This window comes from Phocoena sinus, chromosome X, assembly GCF_008692025.1.
Source record: "Phocoena sinus isolate mPhoSin1 chromosome X, mPhoSin1.pri, whole genome shotgun sequence".
NCBI lineage: Eukaryota > Metazoa > Chordata > Mammalia > Artiodactyla > Phocoenidae > Phocoena > Phocoena sinus.
In genome coordinates this window covers 105,079,481-105,106,870 of record NC_045784.1, presented here as the reverse complement: position 1 = coordinate 105,106,870, position 27,390 = coordinate 105,079,481, and the positions used below count along the sequence as shown (strand labels likewise).

The 27,390-nt window shown below is 35.6% G+C and overlaps 1 protein-coding gene across 15 annotated transcripts in view; it reads left to right on the top strand.

The window, feature by feature from the left end:
- THOC2 (THO complex 2) overlaps window positions 1–27,390 on the top strand; it is a 103,289-nt gene that overhangs the window by 6,306 nt on the left and 69,593 nt on the right. For 14 of the 15 annotated variants that reach the window (XR_004347990.1, XR_004347991.1, XM_032619258.1 and 11 more), the window contains exons 2-7: window positions 8,022–8,080; window positions 12,100–12,191; window positions 14,372–14,423; window positions 18,473–18,543; window positions 19,410–19,531; window positions 20,074–20,207. Coding sequence is in view for 12 of the 15 variants with exons in the window: in XM_032619258.1 (XP_032475149.1) it covers window positions 8,022–8,080; window positions 12,100–12,191; window positions 14,372–14,423; window positions 18,473–18,543; window positions 19,410–19,531; window positions 20,074–20,207 (530 nt within the window). In the remaining 3 variants the exon portion in view is untranslated. Of the gene's footprint in view, window positions 1–8,021; window positions 8,081–12,099; window positions 12,192–14,371; window positions 14,424–18,472; window positions 18,544–19,409; window positions 19,532–20,073; window positions 20,208–27,390 lie in introns of those variants that run through there. The other variant, XM_032619259.1, reaches the window with a different exon arrangement.

Sequence of the window (27,390 nt, the reverse complement as noted above, 5' to 3'; positions counted from 1 at the left end):
GCATTCATTGGTTCTCTTCTTTTTCGTTAGAGCTTTGTACAGTTTGTAATAAGAATATTTCTTTTTCTGAAATGTGAAATTAAAAAAATACAGAAAAGTACATAAAATCTAAATGTAGAGCTTAAAGAATCACTGTAAGATGCACACCCATGTAACTCATATCCAGCTCTAGTCAACATAGTCCCCCTTCCTGATTGCACCCTCTTTATCTCCCCTGTGGTAACTGACATTTATGGCTTTCTCTAGTTTTTATTTACAGTTTTGCTACCCCAATAAGTTTAAGTTTGCTCTTCTTGAATTTCATATAGATGGAATCATAGAGGGCGTATTCTATTGTATCTGGCTGCTTTTGCTCAACATTATGTCTTTAGGAATCATTCATATTTTTGCAAGTATTTGCAGTTCTTTGATTTTCATAGTTAAAAGATACTCCATTGTATAACTATACCACAATTTATCTCTTAGGCTACCAATGAACAATTTTGTTGTTTTGAGCTTTTGGCTGTTACCAACAGTGCCAATAGAACCATTCTTATACAGGTATCTTAGTGTACACAGCATGTGTTCTTGTGGGATATATACTGAACTGTAGAATACATACATTGTATGTGTGGCTAGGTTCTAGATTGTGATTAACTTTAGCTCTGCTAGGTACTGCCAAACTATTTCAAAATATACTCCCACCAGCAGTGTATGAGAGTTCACCTTCACATCCTGGCTAACATTTAATATTGTCAGACTGTAAATTTTTGGTCAATATAATATGTATCTAATGTTATTTTCTTGGGGCTCATATTTTCATAGGCATTTTCCCCAATTTTTAAAATTGAAGTGTAGTTTATTTACAATATTAGTTTTGGGGGTACAGCATAGTGATTCAGTATTTTTGCAGATTATACTCCATTACAGGTTATTATGAGGTAATGGCTATAATTCCCTGTGCTATACAGTATATCATTGTTGCTTATCTATTTTATACGTATTAGTTTGTATCTGTTAATCCCATACTCCTAAATTGTCTCCCCCTCCCCTCGCCCCCCGTCCCTCTCCCCTTTGGTAACCACAGTTTGTTTTCTATATCTGTGAGTCTGTTTGTTTAGCATATACGTTCATTTGTAGTAGCATAGGCGTCTTTTTCTGTGTTATTGGCCATTTGGATTTCTGGTTTTTTGTGAAATGCCTCTTTATATCTTTTCCCCATTTTTCTTTTGGATTGTTTGCACTTCTTTCATTGATTTGTGGGAGTTCTTTCTATAGTCTGTATTTGTCCCCTTTGTGGGTTACATTGTATGTGTGGCAAATATCTTTTGTTATTCTTAGGCTTGTACTTCCACTCTTATGGTGGTGACTTTTGATGAGCAGAAGTTGTTCATTTTAATGTAGTTAAATTTATCAATCTTTTACTTTTTGATTAGTACTTTTTTGGGTTTACTAGTTTCTCTCCATTTTCAGGTTAACGAACTTATCCTATGATTTTCTGGAAACATTATTTTGCTCTCCCTTTTTAAGTCTTATCTAACTGGAGTTGATTTTTATGTGTGCTGTGAAGTAGGGGTTGCAATATATTGTTGTGGTTGATGTATATGAAGAAAGTTCAGCCTTACACATAAATAGTTGGCAAAAGGAGGAGAATTTTAGTAACCTTTTCAGATAATTGTAGATATTCTTTGATACCATGTCAAAATTTGTCAGGTGGTAGTTTGTTAATGGTTTATTGCAATGCCAAATCCAAAACCATATCAGTGTACTTTTTGTACTTTGTTAAATTGAAATCCAATTGTCTCTCTTTTACTTGGAATCTGTCTTTTACCCATGCATTATTTTGCAACATCATGCATTGGTCATTTGGAAAAATATTGGTTCACTGAATGATGCAGCACTTCCAAATATTGACACAATACATTGTATAATATAAAAAACCCCCACATTCTTTAGTATCATCACTGAACTTATCAGGAAAGTTTTTATGAATTGGGAACTAGCCAAGTCCATGGTGCCAGATAAAAGTTTTCCAAAATTCTAATTTTTGTTTGAAACTTTACATTTTCTCATTGGCAACAAATACTCTCAGTTGTTTTTCTTGAAGTGACTGGCTCTCTTGGTTCATTTTTGAGAAAATGCCTGCCAAAGACCCAAATCCGAATAACCATAGTTTGTCATTTCTTTCAAGTAAAAATGGTGTTCTGTGAAAAAGCAGCTAGTTCAGCTCAGAATTCAAACAGTCGTATAGGTGATTTTCCTGGAGACAACCATGGTATTTTGGTGTGTGACAGAAATGTTTTATGTATACTTTCCAATTTGTCACATAGAATATTAAAAATACATATTTTTAAAAAAGGCATGTTCTCAGGGCTAGGATTTATTAAAATTAATTTTCACTACTTCATTAAGGACATTTTCTTTATTGTAGATACAAACACATAACATCAGATAAATCTTAACACATTTTAAAGTGTACAGTACAGTATTGTTAACGATGAGCACAGTGTAGTACAACAGATCTTTAGATCTTTTTCATCTTGCTTGACTGAAGTTTTATACCCATTGAACAGCAAGTTCCCATTTCTCTTTCCCCCTAGCCCCTGGCAACCACCGAAATTCTACTTTTTGCTTCTATGAGCTTGATTACTTTAGATACCTCATATAAGTAAAATCATGCCGTATTTATCCTTCTGTGACTGACTTACTTAGCATACTATCTTCAGGGCTCATCCATGTTGTATATGACAGGATTTCTTTGTGCCTGAGTAATGTTCCATTGTATGTATGCACCATGTTTTCTTTATGTATTCATCTGTTGATGGACATTTAGGTTGTTTATATCTCTTGGCTATTGTGAATAATGCTGCAGTGAACATGGGAGTGCAAATACCTCTTTGATATCCTCTTTTCAACTCTTATGAGTAAATACCTGGAAGTGGGATTGCTAGATTGTATGATAGTTCTATTTTTAATTTTTTGAGGAACTTCCGTACTGTTTACCATTTTACATTCCCACCAACAGTGCACAGGGTTTCCAGTTTCTTCATATCCTCCCTAACACTTATTTTCTGTTGGTTTTTAAAGAATTAATTTTTTTAAACAGGTGTTTTAAGGTTCACAGAAAAATTGAGAGGAAGTTACAGAAATTTCCCTTACCCCCTGCCCCCGCACATGCACAGCCTCCCCATTATCAACATCCCCCACCAGAGTGTTACATTTGTTACAACTGATGAACCTATATTGATGCATCATAATTGCCCCCAATTCAAAGTTTACCTCTGTGTTCACTCTTGGTGTTGTACATTCTATGCGTTTGGACACAGGTATAATGATGTGTATCCATCATTATAGTATCAGAGTATTTTCACTGCCCTAAAAATCCTCTGTGCTCTGCCTATTCATCCTTCCTCCTAACCCCTGGCAACCATTGAACTTTTTACTGTCTCCATAGTTTTGCCTTTTCCAGAATGACATTTAGTTGGAAACATATACTATGTAGTTTTTTCAGATTGGCTTCTTTGACTTATTAGTGTTCATTTAAGGTTTCTCCATGTCTTTTCATGTCTTGATAGCTCATTTCTGTTTAGTGCTGAATAATATTCTATGGGGTCAGTGTACCAATTTATGTATCCATTCACCTACTGAAGTATATCCTGGTTTCTTCCAAGTTTTGGCAGTCATGAATAAAGCTGCTATAAATCCATGTGCAGGTTTTTGTGTGGACATAAGTTTTCACCTCCTTTGGGTAAATATCAAGGAGAGTGGGATTGCTGGATTGTAAGGTAAGAGTATGTTTAATTTTGTAAGAAACCATCAAACTGTGTTCCAGTGTGGCTGTACCATTTTTCATTCCCACCAGTGATGATTGAGAGTTACGTTGCACCACATCCTCACCAGCATCTGTCGTTGGCAGTGTTCCAGATTTTGGCCATTCTGATGGGTGTGTAGTGGTATCTCATTGTTTAAATTTCCATGTCCCTGATGATATATGATGTGGAACATCTTTTCATATGCTTATTTGCCATCTGTATGTCAGTTAAGGTCTTTGCTCATGTTTAAATTGGGTTGTTTTCTTATTGTTGAGTTTTAAGAGTTATTCGTATATTTTGGTTAATAGTCCTTTATCAGATGTCATTTCTGGTTTTTTTTGTTTGTTTGTTTGGGGTTTTTTAATAATGACCACCCTTACAAGTGTGAGGTGATGCCTTATTGTGGTTTTGATTTGCATTTCCCTGATGATAAGTGATGTTGAGCATCTTTTAATACACCTATTGGCCATTGGTATGTCTTCTTTGGAAAAATGTCTATTCAAATTCTTTGCTCATTTTTAAATCAGATTTTTTTCTTGCTATTGAGATGTAGACGTTTCTTAAATATTTTGGATATTAGCCCCTTATCAGATACATGGCTGGTTTGCAAACATTTTTTTTTCCATTTCGTAGGTTGCCTTTTCTTTTTTTTTTTTTGGCCGCACCGTGTGGCACACAGGGTCCTAGTTCCTTGACCAGGGTTGGAACCCGTGTCCCCTGCAGTGGAAGCATGGAGTCTTAACCACTGGCCCACCAGGGTAGTCCCCTGCCTTTTCATTCTGTTCATTGTTTCTTTGCTGCGCACACAAGTTTTAGTTTGATGTCCCACTTGTCTGTTTTTGCTTTCATTGTGCTTTTGGTGTCATATCCAAGAAATCATTGCCAAGACCAATGTCATGAGGCTTTCCCCCTGTGTTTTTTTCTAGGAGTTTTACAGTTTCAGGTCTTATTTTTATGTATTTGATCTATTTTGAGTTGATTTTTGTATATGATGTAAGAAGTGTCCAATTTCATTCTTTTGTATATGACTATCCATAATGCTCTTGAATTATCCATAATGCTCTCTAGTGACTTTTTCAGTTTAGTTGTTACATTCTTTAGCTCCAAAATTTGGTTCTTTTAAAATTTTCTGTCCTTTTGTTAGAATTCTCATTTTGTTCATGCATCATTTTCCTGAGCTCATTGAGCATTTTTATGATGGTTATTTTAAATTCTTTGTCAGATAATTCATATGACTCCAATTCTTTAGGATCAGTTTCTGGAGACTAATTTTGTTTCTTGTATTGGGCCATTTTACCTGTTTCTTTATGTTCTTTGTAATTTGTGTTGGTATCCTTGCATTTGAAAAAACACTCTTATCCCAGTCTTTATGGACTGCTTTAGTACAGGGAAAGGCCTTTACCAATCAGCTTGGCTATAGATTCTGGGGGCCTCTCAAATTTTTTCTCTGGATATGTCTTCTCTGGACTCATGTATAGATTACAGATGAGAGGGATTTTCCAGTTTCTTTTTTTCCAGAAACTGGCACTCTCTTGCATTCTCTGGTGTCCATCTGTTGTACCATGGGTCCTGTGAAGCAGCAGCACAGCACCCAGCTCTTTTTGTTCTTAGTGGCTCCCAGGCAGCTAGAGTATGCTGGGTGCCATCAGTGCCCTAAGTCAGGCTAGACAGAAACCAGTCTCTCAGGCAGTCCCCCCTTCCCAAAGGCTGGGCTATTGGACACTCTTTTTTCTCCGTTGAGGGAGAGACTGCCAAGCTGTTGCCCACTCCCCCCCCCCCCCCACCAGTCAGAATGTTAGATGTATATATAGTCCAGTCTTCTCTTTCCCTCCTCAGGGAGAACTTGGGAATTGGGAATTTCCTCCCAGTTGTGTGGTGTTGTGCCAGGAGGAGGGACTATGGTGAAAGAGTGTGTTGTGTTTTCCTACGAGCTTTGATGCAGCTGGTTTAGTCCTCGCCTGGGATGCAGGGGCCTCTTAACTGGTTTCTGAATTTCTCGTAAAGGGAATTGGGTATGTGTATTGTTGAGTTGTGTTTCTATGGGAGGAAGGAAGGCCTGGGGCTTCCTATTTTGCCATCTTGCTGAGGTCACTCCTATCAAGGACATTCTTAAGTGAAACTGGCTTTTGTTTGTGAATGGTCATGAAATATATAATGAAACAGTTTGGTGACATCTTACATGAGACTGGCTATATTCTTTCCTTTGATTTCTTGATATTGAAGAATTCAGTGAGACGGTTTGGTGCTACTGCCTTGATAAATGTTAGGGTGCTAACCGTCTTAACCTTCCTTTGCTTTTGAATTATTAGGGCAAATGTCATTACAGCAAAAGAAGGGAAATGAAGTCTTAGTATTATTATGAATATAGTTTTGACCTTACAGAGCTCTAGAAAGTGTCTTGGGGATCAGGGGTTTGTGAACCACACTATCAGAACTGCTACTTTATCAAATTATAAGTTTTTTTCTATTCCTGATTTTCTAAAAGTCTTTTTAAAAAATAGTGAATGGAAGTTGAATTTTGTCAAATGTCTTTTATGCATAAAGGACTTTTAGAAAATCAGGAATAGAACCTATTCCTGAATTATTGTGTTATTTTAAAAGTCGGTTTAATGTGGTGAGTTAATTTGAACCAACTGTGTATTTGGGATAAACCCACGTTAGCCTTGATGTATTTCAGTGTTTTTCCATTTATATATCTATCTCTCTATATTTAATACTACACATGTTTAAATACCATAAGTCACTATTATTATTATTCAGTTAATATTAAATTAGAATTACCTATATACTTAGCACTTTTTTCCCTCATTTCTTGCTGCAACTCTAAGGTTCTTTCTGGGATCATTTTTATCCCGCCTGAAGAATGTCCTCAAGCATTTCTTTTAGTATGTGAACTCAATTTTTATTAGTCTGAAGTTCAGTCCTTATTTTATCTTTTCTTGGAACTGTGTTTTTTGGGTATAGAATTTTAGGTTGACAGGTACTTTGTTTTAGCACCTTGAATGTATCTTCCAGCTATCAAGTGTTCTTGTTGAGAAGTCATGAAGATACTAATTGCCTTTTTTTCCTCAGGTGCTTAAATGATTTTGTCTTTGGTTTTCTGTAGTTTTACTATTGATATAATCAGATACGGATTTCACTTCAGTTCTGGAAAACTGAATTCTTGGCTATTATTTCTTCAAATACTGCTTTTGCCCTTTTCTCTCTTCTTTCTGGAATTCCAATTAAACATACCTCCTTTCACTGTATACTGTATATCTATCCTTTGCTGTATTTAAATTAGTGAAGAAATATTCACCATACAACAAGTATTTTTTTTAATTTTATGAAAAAATTTCAACTTTTTGTTTTTAAACTTTGTTATAGGAAAAAAGTCTCAGATGAGAAAGTAGATATAATAGCTCCCCAGTGAAATCATCAACCAACTTAAATATTTATCAACTGCTGACCAGTCTTGTTTCATCTATAACCCTACCCATTTTCCCATACTTTTGAAGTAAATATTTCATCTGTAGATATTTCAGCATCTATCGTTTAAAAAGTTATAAAATATTCCAGTTGACTCATAAATGTTAATTTTTAAAATATTTGTTTGAAACAGGATCCAAATAAGGAGCCATACACTGTGATCGATATATCTCTTAAGCCTTTTTCACCCTAAGGATCCCACACCATCTTTTATTTTCCCTTGTAATATATTTGTTGAAGAGACTGGGCCATTGTCCTATAGAGTTTCTCACAGTTTGAATTTAAGTTATTGCCCCCCCCCCTTTAAAGACAACTTCATAGGTGGTGGTGTATTCTTGTATATCAGGATCAGGAGGCACATAATATCTGATTGTCTTTTGTGATGTGAACAGCCATTCATAGATGCCTAGATCCTTTAATTTATTAGGGACCTTAAAATGGTGCTGTTCTAATTCTATCATTCCTTTGTTTGTTAGCTGAAATACTAACAGGCATTTTTTATTAACTATTCGTTCATATACAAAAGGCAGAATAAGTGCTTGATTTTCATTCTTTTATTTACCAGTTTTCAAAATAATGACTTGATTCACTAGCATCCTCCAGTTCTGACCAATTAGGGTTTATAGGTTTATTTAATTTATAAACTAATAGATTTAAAAATATCTGATACATTTCCAGATATTTTTAGTTGATATAATTTGCTCTATAAGGATTATCTATGTTAGGATTAGAAATTAATACAGATTATTTGTTTTATTCTAGTTTGCATTTATGCCGGATCCTCAGTGAAAATAAAAGCCATGATAGTTCAACTTCTAGAGGTAAGACTTTTAAAAGTATCATAGGACTTCCCTGGTGGCACAGTGGTTAAGAATCCTCCTGCCAATGCAGGGGGCATGGGTTTGATCCCTGGTCCGGGAAGATCCCACATGCCATGGAGCAACTAAGCCCGTGCGCCACAACTACTGAGCCTGCACTCTAGAGCCCGCGAGCCACAACTACTGAAGCCCGCGCACCCTACCACCCGTGCACCACAGCTACTGAGCCCACGTGCCACTACTGAAGCCTGCGCAATCTAGGGCCCGTGTGCTGCAACTACTGAGCCTGCTTGCTGTAGCTACTAAAGCCTGCATGCCTAGAGCCCGTGCTCTGCAACAAGAGAAGCCACCACAATGAGAAGCCCGTGCACCCCCATGAAGAGTAGCCCCCTCTCGCCACAACTAGAGAAAGCCTGCGCGCTGCAACAAAGACCCAACGCAGCCCAAAAAAAAAAAAAATAAAATAAAATAAATAAATAAATAAATAAAGTATCATAGCTATTATTTTTGGCTTGGTCAAAATTATTAAATATCCTGTTTTCCATTAAATTTTATGAATAAAAGCAAAAGGTCTAAGATATTCACATTATATAAAGCTTTTCTATGAATATATTAGAATTGAGATTAAAACTATAGTTATAGTAAGACTATATATCTCTTTATATGGTTGTCTTTTGACCTGCATAATAGTCATATAATGTTGCTTGGCTTTTATAATTGTAACATGGTATATTTACCTACATTTCAGCAGTGGCTAGCTGTAGTAAAACTTATACAGGCTAGGTATCAATCATAAACAGAAGAGAAGGGCTAGCACGGAAAAAAAAACCTATTCTGATCTTTTTGGCACTAGGAAATTTCCAGAAACTGAGGTTCAGTGTTTTTACTAAAGCTGGTTATGTTTAGGTGGTATCTGGGGATCTTGTTAAAGGTAGTGTCATGGAAAACATTAAAAGGAATGGAGTTGTTTACTACTGCATATCACAAATATGGTATATTAAGTAAAATGTTATTAAACAGGGTGTAAATTTTTAGTTATGTTAATTTTAAAGGACTTGCTATTTAACTTTCATTAATTTAAAATTAGGTATATGGGGCTTCCCTGGTGGCGCAGTGGTTGAGAGTCCGCCTGCCGATGCAGGGGACACGGGTTCGTGCCCCGGTCTGGGAAGATCCCACATGCCGCGGAGCGGCTGGGCCCATGAGCCATGGCTGCTGAGCCTGCGCGTCCGGAGCCTGTGCTCTGCAACGGGAGAGGCTGCAACAGTGAGAGTCCCGCATAACGCAAAAAAAATAAATAAAAAAAATAAATAAAATTAGGTATATGGATTTAGAAAAGGAGGGGCAAAAACAAAAGCAGTAATGCCCAGTAAGTTTAAAGCATTTTCATGTGTAGCTTTCATTGGGGATAGAACCCATAACATTTTTTTTCAAATCTGGAAAAATAATTTATAGTCAATATTCTATTTTTAAATAAAAAAATTAGATAATTTTCTGTAGATAAGTTTACTTTTATCAAAAATTAAATATTACCTTAATATGAGCCCTTGCCTACTTCCTCAATGCATAACACTCTTTGGATGATATCTGCCAACAATCAAGCTTTGGTCTGAGGGCCCCAGTGGGTAGTCCATGCAGGGAACTGAATGTTGTTTCTTCAGAATTTCCTTCGTCTATCTCAGGATTGAGTTTGGGTGGTGTTCCTTGTGCCCTTTTTTCCCTTTCTGCCTCTCCCTCAAACTGATTTCATTTCAGGCAGGCAGTTTCCCTTGTACACGCTGCTTCTCCTTGTTCTTTTTATAAGTCTCTTCCCCACACCCCCATAAAATAACGTTGTAAGGATGGCTGATAAACATGAGTAGTCTTAGTGATATTCGACATAACCAAGAACTAGTGTCTAAAATGTTCAAATTCCACAAAGAATGTCTAGAAGTCCCTTTTACTTGTGGCTGTTCTTAAAGCTGCTTTTTCTGAAACATTAGCATTTATTCTTTTCTGTGTAATTATAAGGGTTGTAAGTTTTCCTCCCCATTGTAAATGTAAAGTTTTTCAGCTTTAGTGTAGATTTTGCAGGGCTTTTTTGCAGGGCTTTCAGCTTTAGTGTAGATTTTGGAGGGCTTTGTGGATTTTGCAGGGCTAGCCACTTAAATGGGCATTTAAATAACATTTGAATTGGGGACTGTCTTTGCTACTTTGTGGATTACATTGTGATTGTTTTTATGTCACTTAGTGTCAGCGAGATGACCTGGGCCATTTGTTCTCTACTTTAATCTCCTTTGATCAAGATTAGAATTCCCTCAGCCCCTGTGAGCCCATATTCTTACAGGAATTTAGTTTATGATGCTCAGCTGTTTTGTGCTTCTAAGAGTGATTGCTTTTTAAAAAATCTTAGTTATCTAGATAACTTCAAATGGCTATTATTCGTTATAAAAGCATTTTATTAATGGAAATTGAAAGCATGAAATTGACCTCATATTCCTACCATACTAACAGAAATTTTTCCTTTGCATTTTAGTTTTTATATAGTTTACTATAAGCATAATGAAGGCATATTTGTGAAAAAGGTAGAATATATTTAATGGATTCTTCATAAGGAATTGGGATAATCTGGCTATATTTCTTTTGTGAGTAATTTAATGGACAACTTTACTTCATTGTAAAATACTATTTTCATTGTTTAAAGGGGGATTGATAAATGTTTTGACTTCTGTTATGTTCCTTTTTTGTGGCTAGTAGTAGACCAAAGGAGAAGATTTTTAAATATTTGATTTCTCTTTTAAATTTTTATTTTTTGGCCGCGCTGCACAGCTTATGGGATCTCAGTTCCCCGACCAGGGATTGAACCCCGGCCACAGCAGTGAAATCACCGAATCCTAACCACTAGAACACCAGGGAACTCCCAAATATTTGATTTCTTAACTTGTTATATTGCCCTGAAAGATTTTTTGATTTATTTCAAAAGTGGATTATAAATTGACTTTATTTTACATTAATGTTTTTAGAGCTACTTGTTTTCCTACTTTTAATGAGAGGAAGGAGATAAAGATTTTAGTGTATGGGACTAAAGAAAAAGGTGGCTGAAAGGAGGTGTTCACCTGACCATTAACTCCTCCCCCCTCCTCAAATTCCTTCTCCAGGAAAGGGGGGCTATGCTGATTAATAGTGAATGAGACTACTGTACATGTGGTTGACAATTCTCATAGGACTGATGTTTTATGTGTGTATGTACATATGTAACTACGATCATCCCTTAGTATCTGCAGGGGATTGGTTCCAGGAGCCCCCTCTGATACCAAAATCTGAGGATCCCCAAGTCCCTTATATAAAATGGCATTGTACAGTGACTAAAGTCAGCCCTCCATATCTGTGGATGCAGAACCTATGGATACAGAGGGCTGAACGTATTTTAGTTTGAATTCTGATGGAAATAGAGGAGAAAATGAGATTTTGGGGAGAAATTTCTCTGACAGGATATGGGTAAAATTAAATTTTATATTTACTGCTATTCCTTATCTGTTGTCAGTGTAGCCCTGCGATTGAATTGACTATAATCTGAATATAGTTAGAAAAATCTGTGAATCTCCTGGCGAGAAGAATGGTTTATATTCACTTGCTAGAGTTCTATGCACTCATTAAAAATAATTTCGTAGACTTTGGTAGCACGAGAAAATGCTTTTAGAAATGTTTGTCAGGTAATCAGAATACCAAATGATGTAAACTATGAATGCAAGTATGTAAAATATGTAGACATATAGAAAAAGATTGGAAGGAAGTGCTCAAGCAGTAGTTATGTTATAGTAGTGGAGTCAAGGTTAACTTTTTTCTACTCTAAGTATTGTGTTTTTGTGAAAATAAAAGGAAAAAATCTGCTAGAGAAAAGCATTAGAAGTATAGTTTTCTTAATCATTATTGATGTTTATAATAATTCCGAGAAGTAGGAAATACGTAGATCTTCCCCTAGAGAGTCTACCTTTCATGTTCAAGAGACTGTGTCATTATATTCTTTGTTTTATGTTTGACAGATTTCCAGCAAGCTCTTTATGAGTTATCATGCCATGTCATTAAAGGAAATCTAAAGCATGAACAGGCATCTAATGTTCTTAATGACATTAGTGTAAGTATATATATGTTTTTTAAATTTGATAATTTTTACATATTTCTTTTTGCCTTTGATGCAAGGATCCCTGAAGTGTATAACTTGTGTTTCATTTTATTCAAAATTATAGTAGTGAATGTTTTAAGATAATATTGGTAAGCCATTGTTGCTAGACAGAAATATAGGTATTTTAATCTTTTTCTCTGGTTGTGAGTAGAGCAGGAAATATTACGTAAGCTGGGAGGACAAAAAAAAAAAAAGCTCCTATAAAAAAATAATTTGGTTAGACTGTTCTCCCAGTATAGCATAACAAGGCATTTTCTTTTGTTTGTGGTTATGTTTAGAAATTAAATGTATTTAAAAAATTGAGGATTAAATTATTTTAAATTGAGGTTGTGTGATTCTAATGTTTGCTTAATGCTAATTTTCCTGTTGTTTGTTGTTTGCTTTAGAAAATAATAACTAGATTTTTCCCTAACCTTTAAGTCGATATTCTGTTTCACTCTTTTATTTATTAGAAAATTTAAGTTAGATTCAGACCAGATACTTTCCATGGTTGTTTGGTATTTGAATTGAAAGATGAACTCTCAAATTGTAAGGGTGTTTATTGTAAAGCAGGAGTTAAGTTTCATTTTGTTACAAGTGGTGTATTATTCTATTATTATTAGGCTGGGTTTTACACTTGTATAAATAGAATTATCTGCCCAGTTGAGAACAGCTTTCATAATAAGTATTATTGAGGTGGTACCTGGAGTTTCTTGATGTCAGTATGAATTTCCCCTGTGCTGCTTTAAGCTTCTGTAGCCTTTTTCTTTGTATGATTTTTGTGCTTTCCCGAGGATGGTCTTAAGGACTTTCTATGTTTAGTAGTTGTGATTTTTTCCCCCCCTCATGTTGAGATGTATTTGAACAGTAGAGGTTCAATATGAGTTTCTCCTTTACCTCTCAACTGTCTCTATCTGATTAGCTTGTGTTGGAGTAGTCTATTTCTTCAACAACTAATATTCCATGTTTGAAAACTCTTGTCTTGCTCTACTGTTTGGGAGCACTTGTATTCAAGTAGACATAGCCAAATTTCATAGCCCTTAAGAAGAGACTAACGTCTGATCGGCAATTAAGGTTATTTCATTCTGTAAATTGGGCATCAGTATAGGGTTTAGTGTGTTAATGGAATTGGATTCTAATACTTTTCCCATTTATTGAAAATGAATAGTCCAAATGAACTTAATGTGTGTTTTGTTCTTACTTAGCTTCTCTTTCTCTTTGAGTCCTTAGTGATATATATACTTCTGCAGCTGGATTCTTTGTCGTGGCTAGATTCTCATAGTCCTATATTGCACTGTCCCATATCTTAGCTACAGAAACATATCTTGTCTGTCTCTTACAGCTACCAGTTTTTTCTTTAGAATTATATTTCTTTCCTTTACTCTCTGAAAGTAGGCTAATTTTAGGGTTGCTATAGTGCCAGCAAACTAATTGCAATAATTGAACTATGATCCTTACTAATGGAAAATGGCTCTAAAATTGGGTGTGGGAGTGGGAAGTCAGGAGACAAATCTAGGATAAATGCTGAAGTATTCTTCCAGAAACGAGGGGAGAGTTTCGGGTCAGTTTCTCCAAAGGCTGCAAACATCAGTGCGTAAATAAAATAAAGATAGATTTTTGGTAATTATTTTCATCTTCAGAGAATCTTGAGTTATGAGACAACAGCTTGTAATTATTATTGCATTTTTTAGATTTTTGTTCTGATAATACTATGATCTTTGCATAGATCAGTGTTGACTCAGGCATGAGCGCAACATTTAAAGTTTTAGATGAAAAATGTACCATATTTAACAGTCTTGCTTTAGGTAGGTGTAAGGTACTCCAAATTCCAGTGGTTTCTGACATGAAACTTCACTGGAAAAATGTTACTCATTTGTGTTCTTTATTATTTCCTGAGGTGCTTGTTTTAAGTTTCTTTTTTTTTTTTTTTTAAACTCAAGTTATTTCATGGTAGACATTTAAACATTTTTTCCAACCATTATCTCCCTCTTAATTTTCTCTATATTATGAAACTTGAAAACTTTTATTTGTCAACATAGTGGTATTAGGGTTTTGTTTTTAAGTTTTACTGAAGAGTGTTTTTCTGAAACCATAATAATTGCTAGTGTGCTATTCTAGTATTTACTATGAATAATTGTATTTTTTAAAATTAGGAATTTCGTGAGGATATGCCATCCATTCTTGCCGACGTATTCTGTGTATTAGGTAGGTATTAATAAGCCTTTATTTCACCTGTAAAAAGTGTTGTTTGGTAAATTAATGTACTGTGTTAAATAAAATGCTTTCTTTCAAACTACGGATTTTACAAATTTTCTACAAACCTAGAATATATATATTTATAAGTCAAATGTGAGTTTAATTACTATTTATAAGCTAGCTTTAAATAGTTTTAGTTTATAATTCAAATAGTTTGAGTTTTTCAGAATGTATCTTTATATAAAATTGAGCTAAATTAAGTCATTTCAAGTAAAAAGGCCAGGTTTTCTGAAGATAAGTTAGTCTGAATTATTCAGATTTTAGTAACCACATAATTAATATTATTCAGTGCAGATTATCAATGAATGTCAGAATCTCAGGATACTCAAGAGGTATTTACTTTACTATTGTACTCTTTTGATTCTTCTTAATTTTAGAGAGAGCAAGAAGAGCCAAAGTAATCAAAAGTACTTTTGTTTTGAGGATGAGAAACCAACTTTGGAAATAGCAGCTTCTCTATTTGTCCAGAATAAATAAGAATTCATGCAAGATAAGAAAGGAATATTTCTTTGACTTAGAACAAAAGGTAGTGTCCCTCCATGGGAGGCATGGATTTAAAAAATAATGTATATTACAAATTTATTTCTCTGATTTTAAATCTGAATTAAAGTATCTTTGAGCACAGTTTTCCTCATCAGTCTTATGCTTTCTGTAACTTTGACCTGTTAGAAAACATTACCAAACATTATAATATTCGCTTTAAAATATGACTTATCCTCTGAGGCTTTGTCAAGTTGGAATGAATTACTTTAGCTCATTAATCTTAACTCTTAGAATTAGATAGGTTACTTAAATGTCTTACTGAGAATCCCAAATTTGACTGCAACAAATCTAAATGTCTGGTCCTTGATCCTTCAGGACGTTTAAGATTTTATAACAACAGTAAGGTTGGGAATAGGTCAAAATGTGTGTGGACCGTGAGTGATAAATGAAAAGACCATTGACTGGTGACCGTATGTCCCCTTTTTGTTTTGTTCTCCTGGCGTAATTATTAATTGTGCCTTCTTTCAATCTTAAAATTATCCTGGTTTAGATGATAAAGTATTTGTTCATGCTGTCTATTGGATTGATTGATTTATGCCAACAACAAAAACCTTTTAAGCTTAATTTTTAGAGCAGGCACTAAAGATATTATGTTACTAATAAATATAACACGAGACAGGTTTCAATTTAGAAAATTGTTTTTACTATAAATCTGTAAGACTTAAAGAGTGATTTGTAGGTACCATTGTGTGGAAGCTGTTATTCATTGATAGTGTCAGGAGTACATTTTATATCTTTCTTTGGGTAATCGTCAATTATCAGCTTACTAGTAAGTTCTAGTAATTTCTTTTTTTATATTGACTTATTTTATTAGGATATATTTTCCCTTCATAGTTATTTAGTTATATAATATGAATTATTATTACAAGTCATTGCTTTTTACTAGTAACATGAATTCATGAAGATGACGTTTGGTTGCTCTTGGGAAATTTCTTTTAGCCTATCCAGTCCATTTTTACAAGCAGGATTAGGACGGCAAACTTGGAAAGAGAATTTCCCTCACCTGCCCCCTCACTCACGTACCCCCACCCTTGGCAGAAAAAAAATGATCCAAGGGTGACCCCAGACCAAGGTAGGGGAATAGGAGTGAGAACGCGAGCTACCTCTAATAATGATGATGATAATTATAATGATGATCACAGTAATAATAATGTAGGTGCCATTTTGGAGCACCTTCTGTATGTTAAGCATTTAATTTCATTTAAATCCTCACAGCAGTTTCTGTAAAGTAGATACATGGATCAGAAAATCGAAGCTCAGAAAAGTGATTTTTCAAGGCCACACAACTAGTATAAGGCAGGGTTTGAACCTGGGTTTTTTTGGTTCTAGAGTCCATGATCTTTCTAGTGTATCATGTTATCTTTCTAATATTTTAACAGTTATAAGAGAAATCAGTGCTGTACTTTCCTGGTTAAGATAACAATTTCCTTTAAAAGATTAATCATGTAAGGGTGAGGGGACCTGAGAACTATATTAACCCGAAAGGAGAGTCTGATGTGACTTGATGCACTGATGGGACCTCTGAGCTGGGTTAGGTGGTTGGTGATACTGGGCCTAGAGATGGAAATGGCTGAGGGCTTTTTAGGAAAATCAGAGGGAAATTAAAGAAAACTTATTAGGTGCTGATTTGGGGTTGAGGAGTCAGAAATAATGAATGAATAATGAATGATTTCGTAAGTTAGAACAAAAAGAATAAAGAAAACAGGGAAAGCATAATTGGAATAGTAGAGTCCTATATTGATTATTGAGATAGTTTAGCCAAGAAATTTACTAAGGTCCCATTAAGTATTTCCTAATATGGTCAGAACCCAGAGAGTTAATCAGGTCCGATGGCTGAGAGGAGAGTAGACTTTACTTGAAGAGGATGAACCTGCTACCCAAATGCTCTCATCTTGGGGACTTTGGAGGTAGATCTTAGGGACTGTAGGGCCTTTGAGGGTAGATGGATATTGGTTAAAAGAATAGGCCCACTTTAGTCCTGACCCCTCAAGATCAGTATCCTTGAAGTTCTAGGCTGAGGAGGGACCAGAAGACTAGATAATGAGGAGACAACTAGGAGTCCCTGGAAGGGATTGTTGAGATACACACAGATTAAAAGTCTTATTGATAGATTGAGATTGTACTGCAATTTACATTGTATAAATTACACCCTGAAATTCCCTTAATATGCTTGAGCTGACTGTGTGCTTAGCTGTAGTTGCCAGAATATTGGGAGATGGCACTGTCCAAGAAGGAAAAGTGGAGAAGGCCCGGGAAAATATGGATGTGTTTAATGATAGGTCCTCTTCTCTTTTGATTCTTAGTGATGGCAGTAGAAAGTAAACTGAAGCAAAGCAGTTGTAGGATGTCTGTCTGGGGGAGCCCTAGAACTTTTAGAGGGCAATTTTTATTACATCACTAAAATTGGTGCCGTTTTCTATAGCACATTCTAAATATGAATTGACTTTAAAAATAAGGTAATGGTGTGTAATCAGTTAAAACAATAATCCTGAGATCAATTTTGTAATCCTGCTAATCCTGGTTGAAGTTTTTGATGCTATACTTTAGATCAGAAAATTGTTTGACAAATTTTTTGAATAATGTACTGAAACTCAAGGAGGTCTCAGTTTTTTAAAAAAAATATTTCAGTAGGAAGAAAATGAAAATCTTGAGTGAAGTTTTGTTTGCTGACTAGAATTGTAATTCAAAATAGGATGTTTAAAATGCCTTTTAATACAGTTTTCATAGAGTTGGTGACCAAGTAGCTTGGTTAGAACATGGTACCAAGGTGGCCAAAGTCGAGGGTTTGATCTTCATGAGTAATAGGATCTTTAGTATTAGAAGAGATCTTCGTTGTCACCCAGTTCAGCTTTTTACCTTAGCATCTCTGACATGTGGTTGTTTAAACTTTGCTTGAATGTTTCCCTTTTTTTTGGCCGTTCTGCGTGGCTTGTGGGATCTTAGTTCCCCAACTAGGGATTGAACCCTGGCCCTTGTCAGTGAAAGCGCCAAGTCCTAACCACTGGACCGCCAGGGAATTCCCTAATGTTTCCATTTTTGAAAACAGTATTTTTTGGAAGCTTTGTTGCTTGCAGTGCCTTAGCACATAGCTCCATAATCAACTTACCATTTTATGGATATGCCATTGGTCACAAGGTCAGTTTTTCAGTATCAGGAGAAATTATAAGTATTTATATAAGTTTTTATATAAGTATTTATATAAGTTTTTAATAAGTATTTATAAATTATAAGTATTTATAATTTAGAATATAATAATAATTTATAAAATTTATAAATCTTTACGTATTCATATGCACATGAAGGACTGCTTATGCTTACCATGGTTTAAATTTTTTCCCCAAATTCAGAATGAGGAGTTTTAAATTTAGCTAGTTTTAAAGAAAACAGGTATCTTATTATAGCTGTGGAGTCTAGAAAAATCAAACTTTCATCTTTCTTTTTCTTCATCATTATAGATATTGAGACAAATTGTTTAGAAGAAAAAAGCAAGAGAGACTATTTTACACAATTGGTATTAACATGTTTGGTAAGTTTTAAAAAATACTTTCCATTTCTAAATTTTATGTGGAATGATTATAATCACAGATAATCATGTTAATGGAGGAGGGTATTGACATTCAGTTGACTATTCATTATAAGGTGAGATTTGGGTTTTGAAATGGAATGCTTTGTAAAATTAGACATGCTAATTTTTTTCTATGAAATAGGCATGGTACCATATCACTTAAACTATCTATGCATAGAAAACCTTTGGTGATATTCCTGACCTAGTAAGTTCCTAACTAAGGAAAAGGTAAGCATCTATCAAGTGACTAGAAATGATATGGACAGCTTTTAAACTGAACAATTTTTCATAAACTGTTAAGCAAGGAGAAAAAGAATGGAGGTAGTTTAAAAATAATTAATTCTAGAGCTCATCATAATCATTGTCTGGCAAACCATTTTATGTTCATAAATTTAAAACCAAGGCGGAATGCCATTACTCAGACCTGGAAGAATGTCCTTGTCTTTGCTGCGAGGACAGACAATAGAATTTGACTTAAACAGTAGAAACCAAAGAAGGCTGAAATGCTGCATTATCTTAAAGAAAATTCAGTTGACAGACTCAATTTTAATCAGAATTACATCTGTAGTTCTTGTCATTTGTAGGTTGTGTACAGCATGGCATATAATTTTTAGTGAAGTTTTAAAAAGCTGTATGTTTCAGTACTTGGAAAGTCATCATTTTTGTTAGATTGAAGTTCCAAGCCTTTTTATAAAGTTGTTGATGTATATATATAAGGTGATTTTAATATTCTTATTTGGGAAAATAATTTTGAATATGTTTTAATATTGTGAATGCATAGTTGGAATGCTGAGGAGTAAAATGGCCTTTGATATTTTTTAATACAGCATTTAGTTTCAGACACAGTTCTTAAGGAACGCTTGGATCCAGAAACATTGGAATCATTAGGGCTTATCAAACAATCACAGCAATTCAATCAAAAGTCAGTTAAAATCAAGACAAAACTCTTGTAAGTACATGTATTTTTATGTTGCAGATCAAGTACCTGAGCATGCTTTTTAGTTCTCATGTTGAATACTAGAAGTTTCTAAAGGCGTTTTGAAGATTTTTGTTGTTGTTGCTGTTAGCATGTGTCTTGTGTTTTTTCCTTTTAAGAGTAGCCTATGGTTATTCAGTCAGCAGTGAACTTTACCTGTGTGAAACCAATGTTAATTTTTTTCCGTGTTAGAAGTTAAAATAATATTCAATGCTTTTATTACTACCAATAAAATAATTTACAACTGTGGCTTTAAGGTATATTCTTGTCAATGATGGAAATAGTGTTATGTTATTAGCGATATCCTTTCCTTGTGTAATTAACATTGGGGTGTCCCTTAAGAATCACTGTTATTTTCTATCCTAAAAGATAGACAAAGAGGTAAACTTTCAACAACTGTTCTTATGATTGTTTTATATAAGAGAGTAAGAAAATTCAGTGAGAAGAATACAATACTCTTATGCAAGCTTGTTAATTGAAATTAATTTTATCTGCTTTATGATGTTTAATTTCAGTTATAAGCAGCAAAAATTTAATCTGTTAAGAGAAGAAAATGAAGGTTATGCCAAGCTGATTGCTGAATTGGGGCAAGATTTATCTGGAAATACTACTAGTGATTTAATCTTAGAAAATATCAAATCTTTAATAGGTAAGACATATATCTATATATACTATGTGTTACTAAGATAAATTTTTTTAACTGTTGAAGAATATCCATAAAGACGAAACTAGTGCATTCCCTATAGTTTTTTGTTTTTAAGTTAAGAAACGAGAGAACTGTCTAGCTTGTACTTTTAAGATTGTTATCAGTAATAAAAAAATTTGGGATGATATTTATAAGAAATCTTGTTACTCTTACCTTTTTGTTTGTATTAGTTTCTGCTCTCTAGTATTTCTATCTTTAATTTTTAAGTATTTTCCAATAATTTTATGGAGGGCAGAAAATAAGTAAGCAAATGTGAAACTTTAATAAAATCTTCGGTGAACTCTTGAAACGTGGAGATGTTTAGTTCTTTTGAACTTGATTTTAAAAATACCGAGCAACTTTGATACACATTCTATTTTATTTTTACAACAGTCTGTTAAAGTAAGTGCAGATGTTGTAAAAGTGTAACAAATAGGAAAGTGTTACTTTCCCTACCTTTTAAATAGAATTTCTTTGCATTGTTCTTTTTATTTGCATTGCGCATTTGGAGGAAATAGTTGGCTTCTATAGAAAGGAGGAATGAATGATAGAAAAATAGGGTACTCCTGATTTTTCAAGAATGGAAAGAGTTTTTGCTATTTGTTAGGTGTTATGCTATCTCAGGGAAGATTTTGCAACACCTAGATGTCTTAAGTTTTGAGACCTGTTGGAAAAGTCATATTTCCTGCTTCACTGGTTATATTTTAGAGGATGCTTATGCTCAATTCTCAATTCTTTCTCTGTTTTTGAAATTTATGGATGAGAAAGAGAGAGGAGGTGTCCCAATCCTTATCCCCTTTCTCCAGTGGGGACCCAGATAAAACCAGTTTTACTACAGTAATTTTTGTTTTTAGCTTAAGCTTTTGGTGGCCAACAGGTATAGAGGTAAGGAGCTTTTAGTTTAAATTTACCCTTTTCTTTGAAGTAAGTCTAGTTCTGGCAGCTGATTTAGTCTCTTTGCTACTTTCTTCCATTGTCAAATTAACACCAAGACTGGCAGTCCCCTAAGGCTGCAGGACTCTTGCTTACCTGTGTAGCAGTGACCCATTAAAAAAAAAGTCCTCCTGTAGGGTTTCCTTTCTGTTCTTTCCAGGGTAGGCTCTACATTTTTCCTGCAGAATTTTGATCTAGTTTGAGATGTTTGTCAGTACTGCCTTGCTGTAAGTTTGTCTTTCCTTATATCCTGCCATGTACTCTAAGATGGTATCCCCCACAAAAAAATTCTCTGCTGTATAAGGTCCTCACTTTTTTTTTTTTTTTTTACTTTATCTGCTTATTTGTTGACATCTCTTGTCTGTCCTTGTTTTTTCTATTTTTTTGTCCTTGTGAGTTTATACTTTTTTAGTCCTTTGTTATTTTGGGAACATTTCAAAGAGGGATTTTCTTGAAAGTGTGCTTTTATCTAACTGGGAAAAATGTATGCTATGTACTTTCTTTTCTTGAACTTTGTCCCCATAGAGAACAGGTTATGTTACTGTCTCTGAAGAACAGTGTGACAGTCACAACTGCAAGCTCATAACTCACATGGATATTCCATGAGTATAAACAATTTGATTTCTTGGGCTAAACCTCTGTTCTAGTCCGTCGGGTGTACTCCAAAGCACGCTAGCCCAGAAACACTCAAATGCCACCTCCGCAGTGTAGCCTTATATGGCCACCCCCCACCCCGACACTCCCTGTGGTTCACTGTCTTTCTTCTGAGCACTTAACACCATATAATGTGCACCATATTTTATGCCACACCCCCACTGGAATGTAAGTAAGCTCCATGAGGACAAGGGTTTTTGTCTGTTTTGTTTAGTACCTCTAACCTCAGTGCCTGGTACGTAGGTGCTGGATAAATACTCATTGAAAAACGAATGAATGTTTCCCCCTTTCTAGTAGACTTTATAGTGATTCCTAGCCTCTTTTTTCCCTGACATGGAGGATTTGAGAAAGTTCATCTCCCTGGCTTAGTGTTTGTTTCTCTTTGGCTAGCTGATTCCCTCCTCCCCCATTGTCTGAGAAAGGAATTTTTCATTGACATTAAAGTTGAGGTTAAGACTTCAATTCCAGTGAGTACTCACTCTTTAAGAGTTAGAATTTATCGGATTCCCCCTCAGTGCAGACTTCAGGTAGGCCTTGTCTCATCTGTCCAGAGCAGTTCACTAACATAGCATCCTGCTTTTCATGGCATCTTTGGATGAGTTTCCTCTTGTTTATTCCCATTGCTTTCTCTTTAGGAGCAACCTAGACAGATAATATCTTATACAAAGCTATCTCAGCTCTGATCTCCTTCACCAGCCATTGACAGAACTGATATCTGGTTTGGGAGGCATGCATGCATTTTTAAAAAAATAAATTTATTTATTTATTTGGCTGCGTTGGGTCTTCGTTGCTGCACGTGGGCTTTCTCTAGTTGTGTCGAGCAGGGGCTACTCTTCGTTGCGGTGCATGGGCTTCTCATTGCGGTGGCTTCTCTTGTTGTGGAGCAAGGGCTCTAGGCTCGCAGGCTTCAGTAGTTGTGGCATGTGGGCTCAGTAGTTGTGGCTTGTGGGCTCTCTAGAGCTCAGGCTCAGTAGTTGTGGCACATGGGCTTAGTTGTTCTGCGGCGTGTGGGATCTTCCTGGACCAGGACTCGAACCCGTGTTCCCTGCATTGGCAGGCAGATTCTTAACCACTGTGCCACCAGAGAAGTCCCGAGGCATGCATTTTAGATACACTTATATTTCAGGGTACTTGGTCTGATCAGGAGAAATCCTTATTTATCATTCTATAGTTAAAAGATAGTCATTTGCTCCCTAAAAGATTCTGGCACATCAAAATGTTTATGTCCTAAATGTAATAAACAGTATATCCTATCAGATAGCCTTGGGCTGTTTACTGCAAGAAAGCAAGGAATAAGAACCATTATAAGTCTGCCTGGTGTTTGTCTGACAGTAAGCTTGAAAAACTTAACAGGAATGGATAGTGATTATTAGTCCCTTGAGCTGCCATATCATAGATGCCTCACAAATGATCCCTGCATCACGATGGCAAAAAGCATCTTTTAGAAATTAGAGGAAAGGATATCAGAGATGGACTCTTTGGCCGTGCCACGTGGCTTGTGGGATCTTAGTTCCCTGACCAGGGATTGAACCTGGGCCCTCGGCAGTGAAGGCGTAGAGTCCTAACCACTGGACCGCCAGGGAATTCCCGAAGATGGACTCCTTTGATTGCTGAACTAAACTATAAGCACCCTACTCTTCTGAATGCCCTTCAAAAAAGTAATAGCTAGGTGTTCTTTTCTTTCTTCTAAATTAGTGGTCAGCAAACCTTTTCTGTAAAGGATGAGATAGTAAATATCTTTTTCCTTTTGGGTCACGTGGTTTTTGTTGCAGCTACTCACTTTTGCCATTGTAGTGTGAGAGCAGCCATAGACAACATGTAAATAAATGAGTGAGTCTGTGTTCCAGCACAACTTTATTTACAAACATCGAATGGATTTGACCCATAGGCCATGGTATGCTGATCGCTGCTCTAAATCGGAAGTTCTGGCTAAAAATTAGTCATGGAGCTAGCTTACTTGAGTTTGTTTGTTTGTTTATTTATTTAGCTGGCTATGCTGGGTCTTAGTTGCGACACGTGGGATCGTTGCCACGTGCAGGATCTTTGTTGTTGTGTGGGGGATCTTTAGTTACGGCATATGGGCTCTTAGTTGCAGCATGTGGGATCTAGTTCCCTGACCAGGGATTGAACCCGGGCCCCCTGCATTGGGACCGTGGATCTTATCCACTGGACCGTCAGGGAAGTTCCGAGTTTGGTTTTAGAGACTGAAAATGGTTCTTCCTGGTTTTGGGTTTAGTGGTCCAGGATCTTTTTGCCTTGGCTCTCTGATCCTTTCCTTCTCACCCAGAATCAGAGCCCTCTTCACCAAACCTCAGGACCTTCATTTGTCGCCTGGTGTCCAAGATTGTAGATTTGGCTGGAGATGGGGAAGGGTGGGGTGAGACTCTCTCCTCCTTCAGTCTCACAAGTCCTCTTAGTTGCTTGTTAAGTGATCAGAGAAACATTAAAGACAAAATAAAATCCCAAGTCAAATGATTTTATTCTTTGGTAGATTATGGGACATTTAATCGCTTTGACTACATTATCTTGAGTGTACTTAGTATTTTGTCTTTGGATCAGTATGGATATAAGAGCCATTAAGCCTTGAAGCTTCTTATCTTTTAGTCAACTCTCTCCTATCCCTTGGAAAGGGAAACCAGTTGACTGCTTCCTTTCCCTAAGGTTTTGCTTTATTGGAGTTTCTTTACTATACACTAGTTATGAAGAAGTTGTTTATCTCTACTATGAAAAAGAAGACAGCAATTGGTGTTCTGAAGCGTAGTTGTTTTTACAATTATACTTTTATTTTGTTAGGTGCATTTATCTGCATCTTGGCTGTCTGGTTCTTGCCTTGAGATGTGCAGTTTTTTGCAAATACTATTTCTTAGAAATAGTCTAGCATAAGTTATTAGCCATTCAGGCTTCTGTAACAAAATACCACAGACTGGGGGGCTTATAAACAACAGAAACGTACTTCTCACGGTTTTGGGGGCTGGAAGTCCAAGATCAGAGTGCCAGAATGGTTGGGTTCTCATGAGGGCCCTCTTCCGGGTTGCAGACTGCTAACTTGTATCCTCACATGGTAGAAGGGGCAACGGAGCTCTCTTTTTAAAGGGCATTAATCTGATTCATGAGACTATGCTCTTGTGACCTATTCACCTTCCAAAGGCCCCACCTCCTAATACCATTACATTGGGCATTAGAATTTCAGCATATGAATTTTGGGGGTACAAAAAACATTGAGACCATGGTATAGCCTGTTTCTAAAGTAATTCTACATGCCAGAGCCAGATCATGTCCTTTTGTTCAAAACATGGTTTTTCTTTGTCTTGTAAGGTTTATTCTGTCAGGAACATGATGGTTGACGCTATCATTCTGTTTTCTTGTCTGAAATGTACAGGCTGGACATCTCTCCAAGTCATGTTTACAATATTACCTTGGCCTTTTTGTTCCTGTTAAGAATCTCAATTTGACCTATTCCTAAAAGAACCGTTGTCACTTTTATCATATTTTTGGCCTCTAGTTGCAATTACTTGCTCTAATATACTGGCCATCTTGTCCATCTTTGGGGAGCCTTCAGTTACTTTTCAATGCATTTTTTCAAAGATGTATCATCCAAAAGGTGTGAACTCTCCTCAAGGGTAGGGAAGGCATTTTATTAATCTCTGTATCACAAGCACCTGGCACTTAGTGGGTAGTTATTTAATGTTTATTTAAATGAAGGAATGAATCCATGGCCATTACAAGTCCACTATTTAAAAATGTTTCCGCTTCTGATATGGTTCCCTGTTTGTTCCTCAAAGGGCATGTGTGTGTGTATATTCCTTAATGTAGCTGGTGGTAGAGGTAGGGAGCTAGGCTTATGATCTGTCTCAAGATCACATGACTGTTGATGCTTGGGCTGGATAAAAGCCTTTTTTAAGATGTTTGAGCACAAGAGTGTCTGTTCTACCACAGCTGCCATTAGAAAAAAATTATTTTGGACATTTCAAGCTTACTTATTGTTACTAAAATCTTGTATGTGAAATAGCTTAACTGTTATTTAGCAAATCTCTAAGGTTTCAAAAATGGTTTTCTAAGTCCTTGGTTGGGCTACTTTTTCCATATTATGTAGCATAGGTCATTCCAACTGATTGGACTAACTTATGGCACCTGAGACATATAATAGAAAATTCCTAAGCCAGTTTTTCTTTTGTGAAAGATACAAAGGTTATCTATTATAAATAAAAGTTGCATCCTTTTTGTGTAGGTTACTACCTTAAATTGCCTCTAGAAAGAAATTGGTAGTTAGTTGACTGTACAGATCACTGTTAAAATAGCCTTCATGGAATAATACTGTTTAAACAAAATGTAATGTCAGTGGTTCATATTGTAGCACATTGAAAATATAAACTTTAACGCAATGTGAATGAAACACATTTCCGTGTAACATGTTGCTGTTCTAGTCCTTATTCACAGTTTTGTGGATGTAGCATAATGGGTAATTATAAGCCAGCCATTTTTTCAAAAGTGTATTCAGTGTGTCTTTTGTCCTCTCTGACAGAGTAGAGCATTATTCATTTTTATTTAGTTGATTAAACTTTTATATTTAGTAAATATAGGAGCAGTTATAAGGTTGGAGAATTTGCTAGATCCTACTTCTATAATCTGTTGTCAGTGGCTTTTTTTCCCCAGCTTTATCTAGGCATAATTAATATACAATAAAATGTGCATGTTTGAAGTGTACAGTTTGAGTTTTAACACATGTATACACCTGTGAAAACATCACCACAATCTAGATAATGCACATTTCTATCACTCCCCCCCCAGTTTCCTCTTGCCCATTTGTATTTCATTTCCCCCCGTACTTCCTCTTTTCTCCTCCCCAGGTAATCAATGATCTGCTTTCTAAACTATAGATTAGTTTTCATTTTCTATAATTCTTTTATAAATGGAATCATATAGTGAGTTTTTTTGGGGGGTCTGGCTTATTTCATTCAGCATAATTATTTTGTAATTCATCCATGTTGTTGCTTGTATTGGTAGTTCTTTCCTTGTTATTGTTGAGTAGTATTCCACTGTATATTCTACAAATATGCTGTACTACAGTTTGTTTATCCATTCACATGTTGATGGCTATTTCAGTGTCCTATTATAAATAAAGCTGCTGTGAATATTTGTGTACAAGTCTTTGTATGGACATAGATATTTTTTCTCTTGAGGTAAATACCTAGGAATGAAATGGCTGGGTCATATGGTAGGTGTTAAGTTTAACTTTTAAGGAAACTGCCAATTTTACAAAGCAGTCGTACTGTTTTACATTTTTTATTTCCACCAGCAGCATTTAAAAATTCCAGTTGCTATTTTGGAGTCACTTGTACATTCATAAGCCATACTTTTTGGGGGTGCAAGGACAGGCAAAAATATTTAGAAGTTTTCTTCCCAGAACTTTAGGTAAACATCTCTTTGGAGAATTTATGAAAGCCTGGAGCTCTTTTCAGTAAGAGGTGATCACTGTGTTGTTCCTTTCTTTCCTTAGTATGAGAGAAATGGAAGAAAATGTATTCTTAACTTTGCGTTTCATAAAAAGAGGAAAGAAATA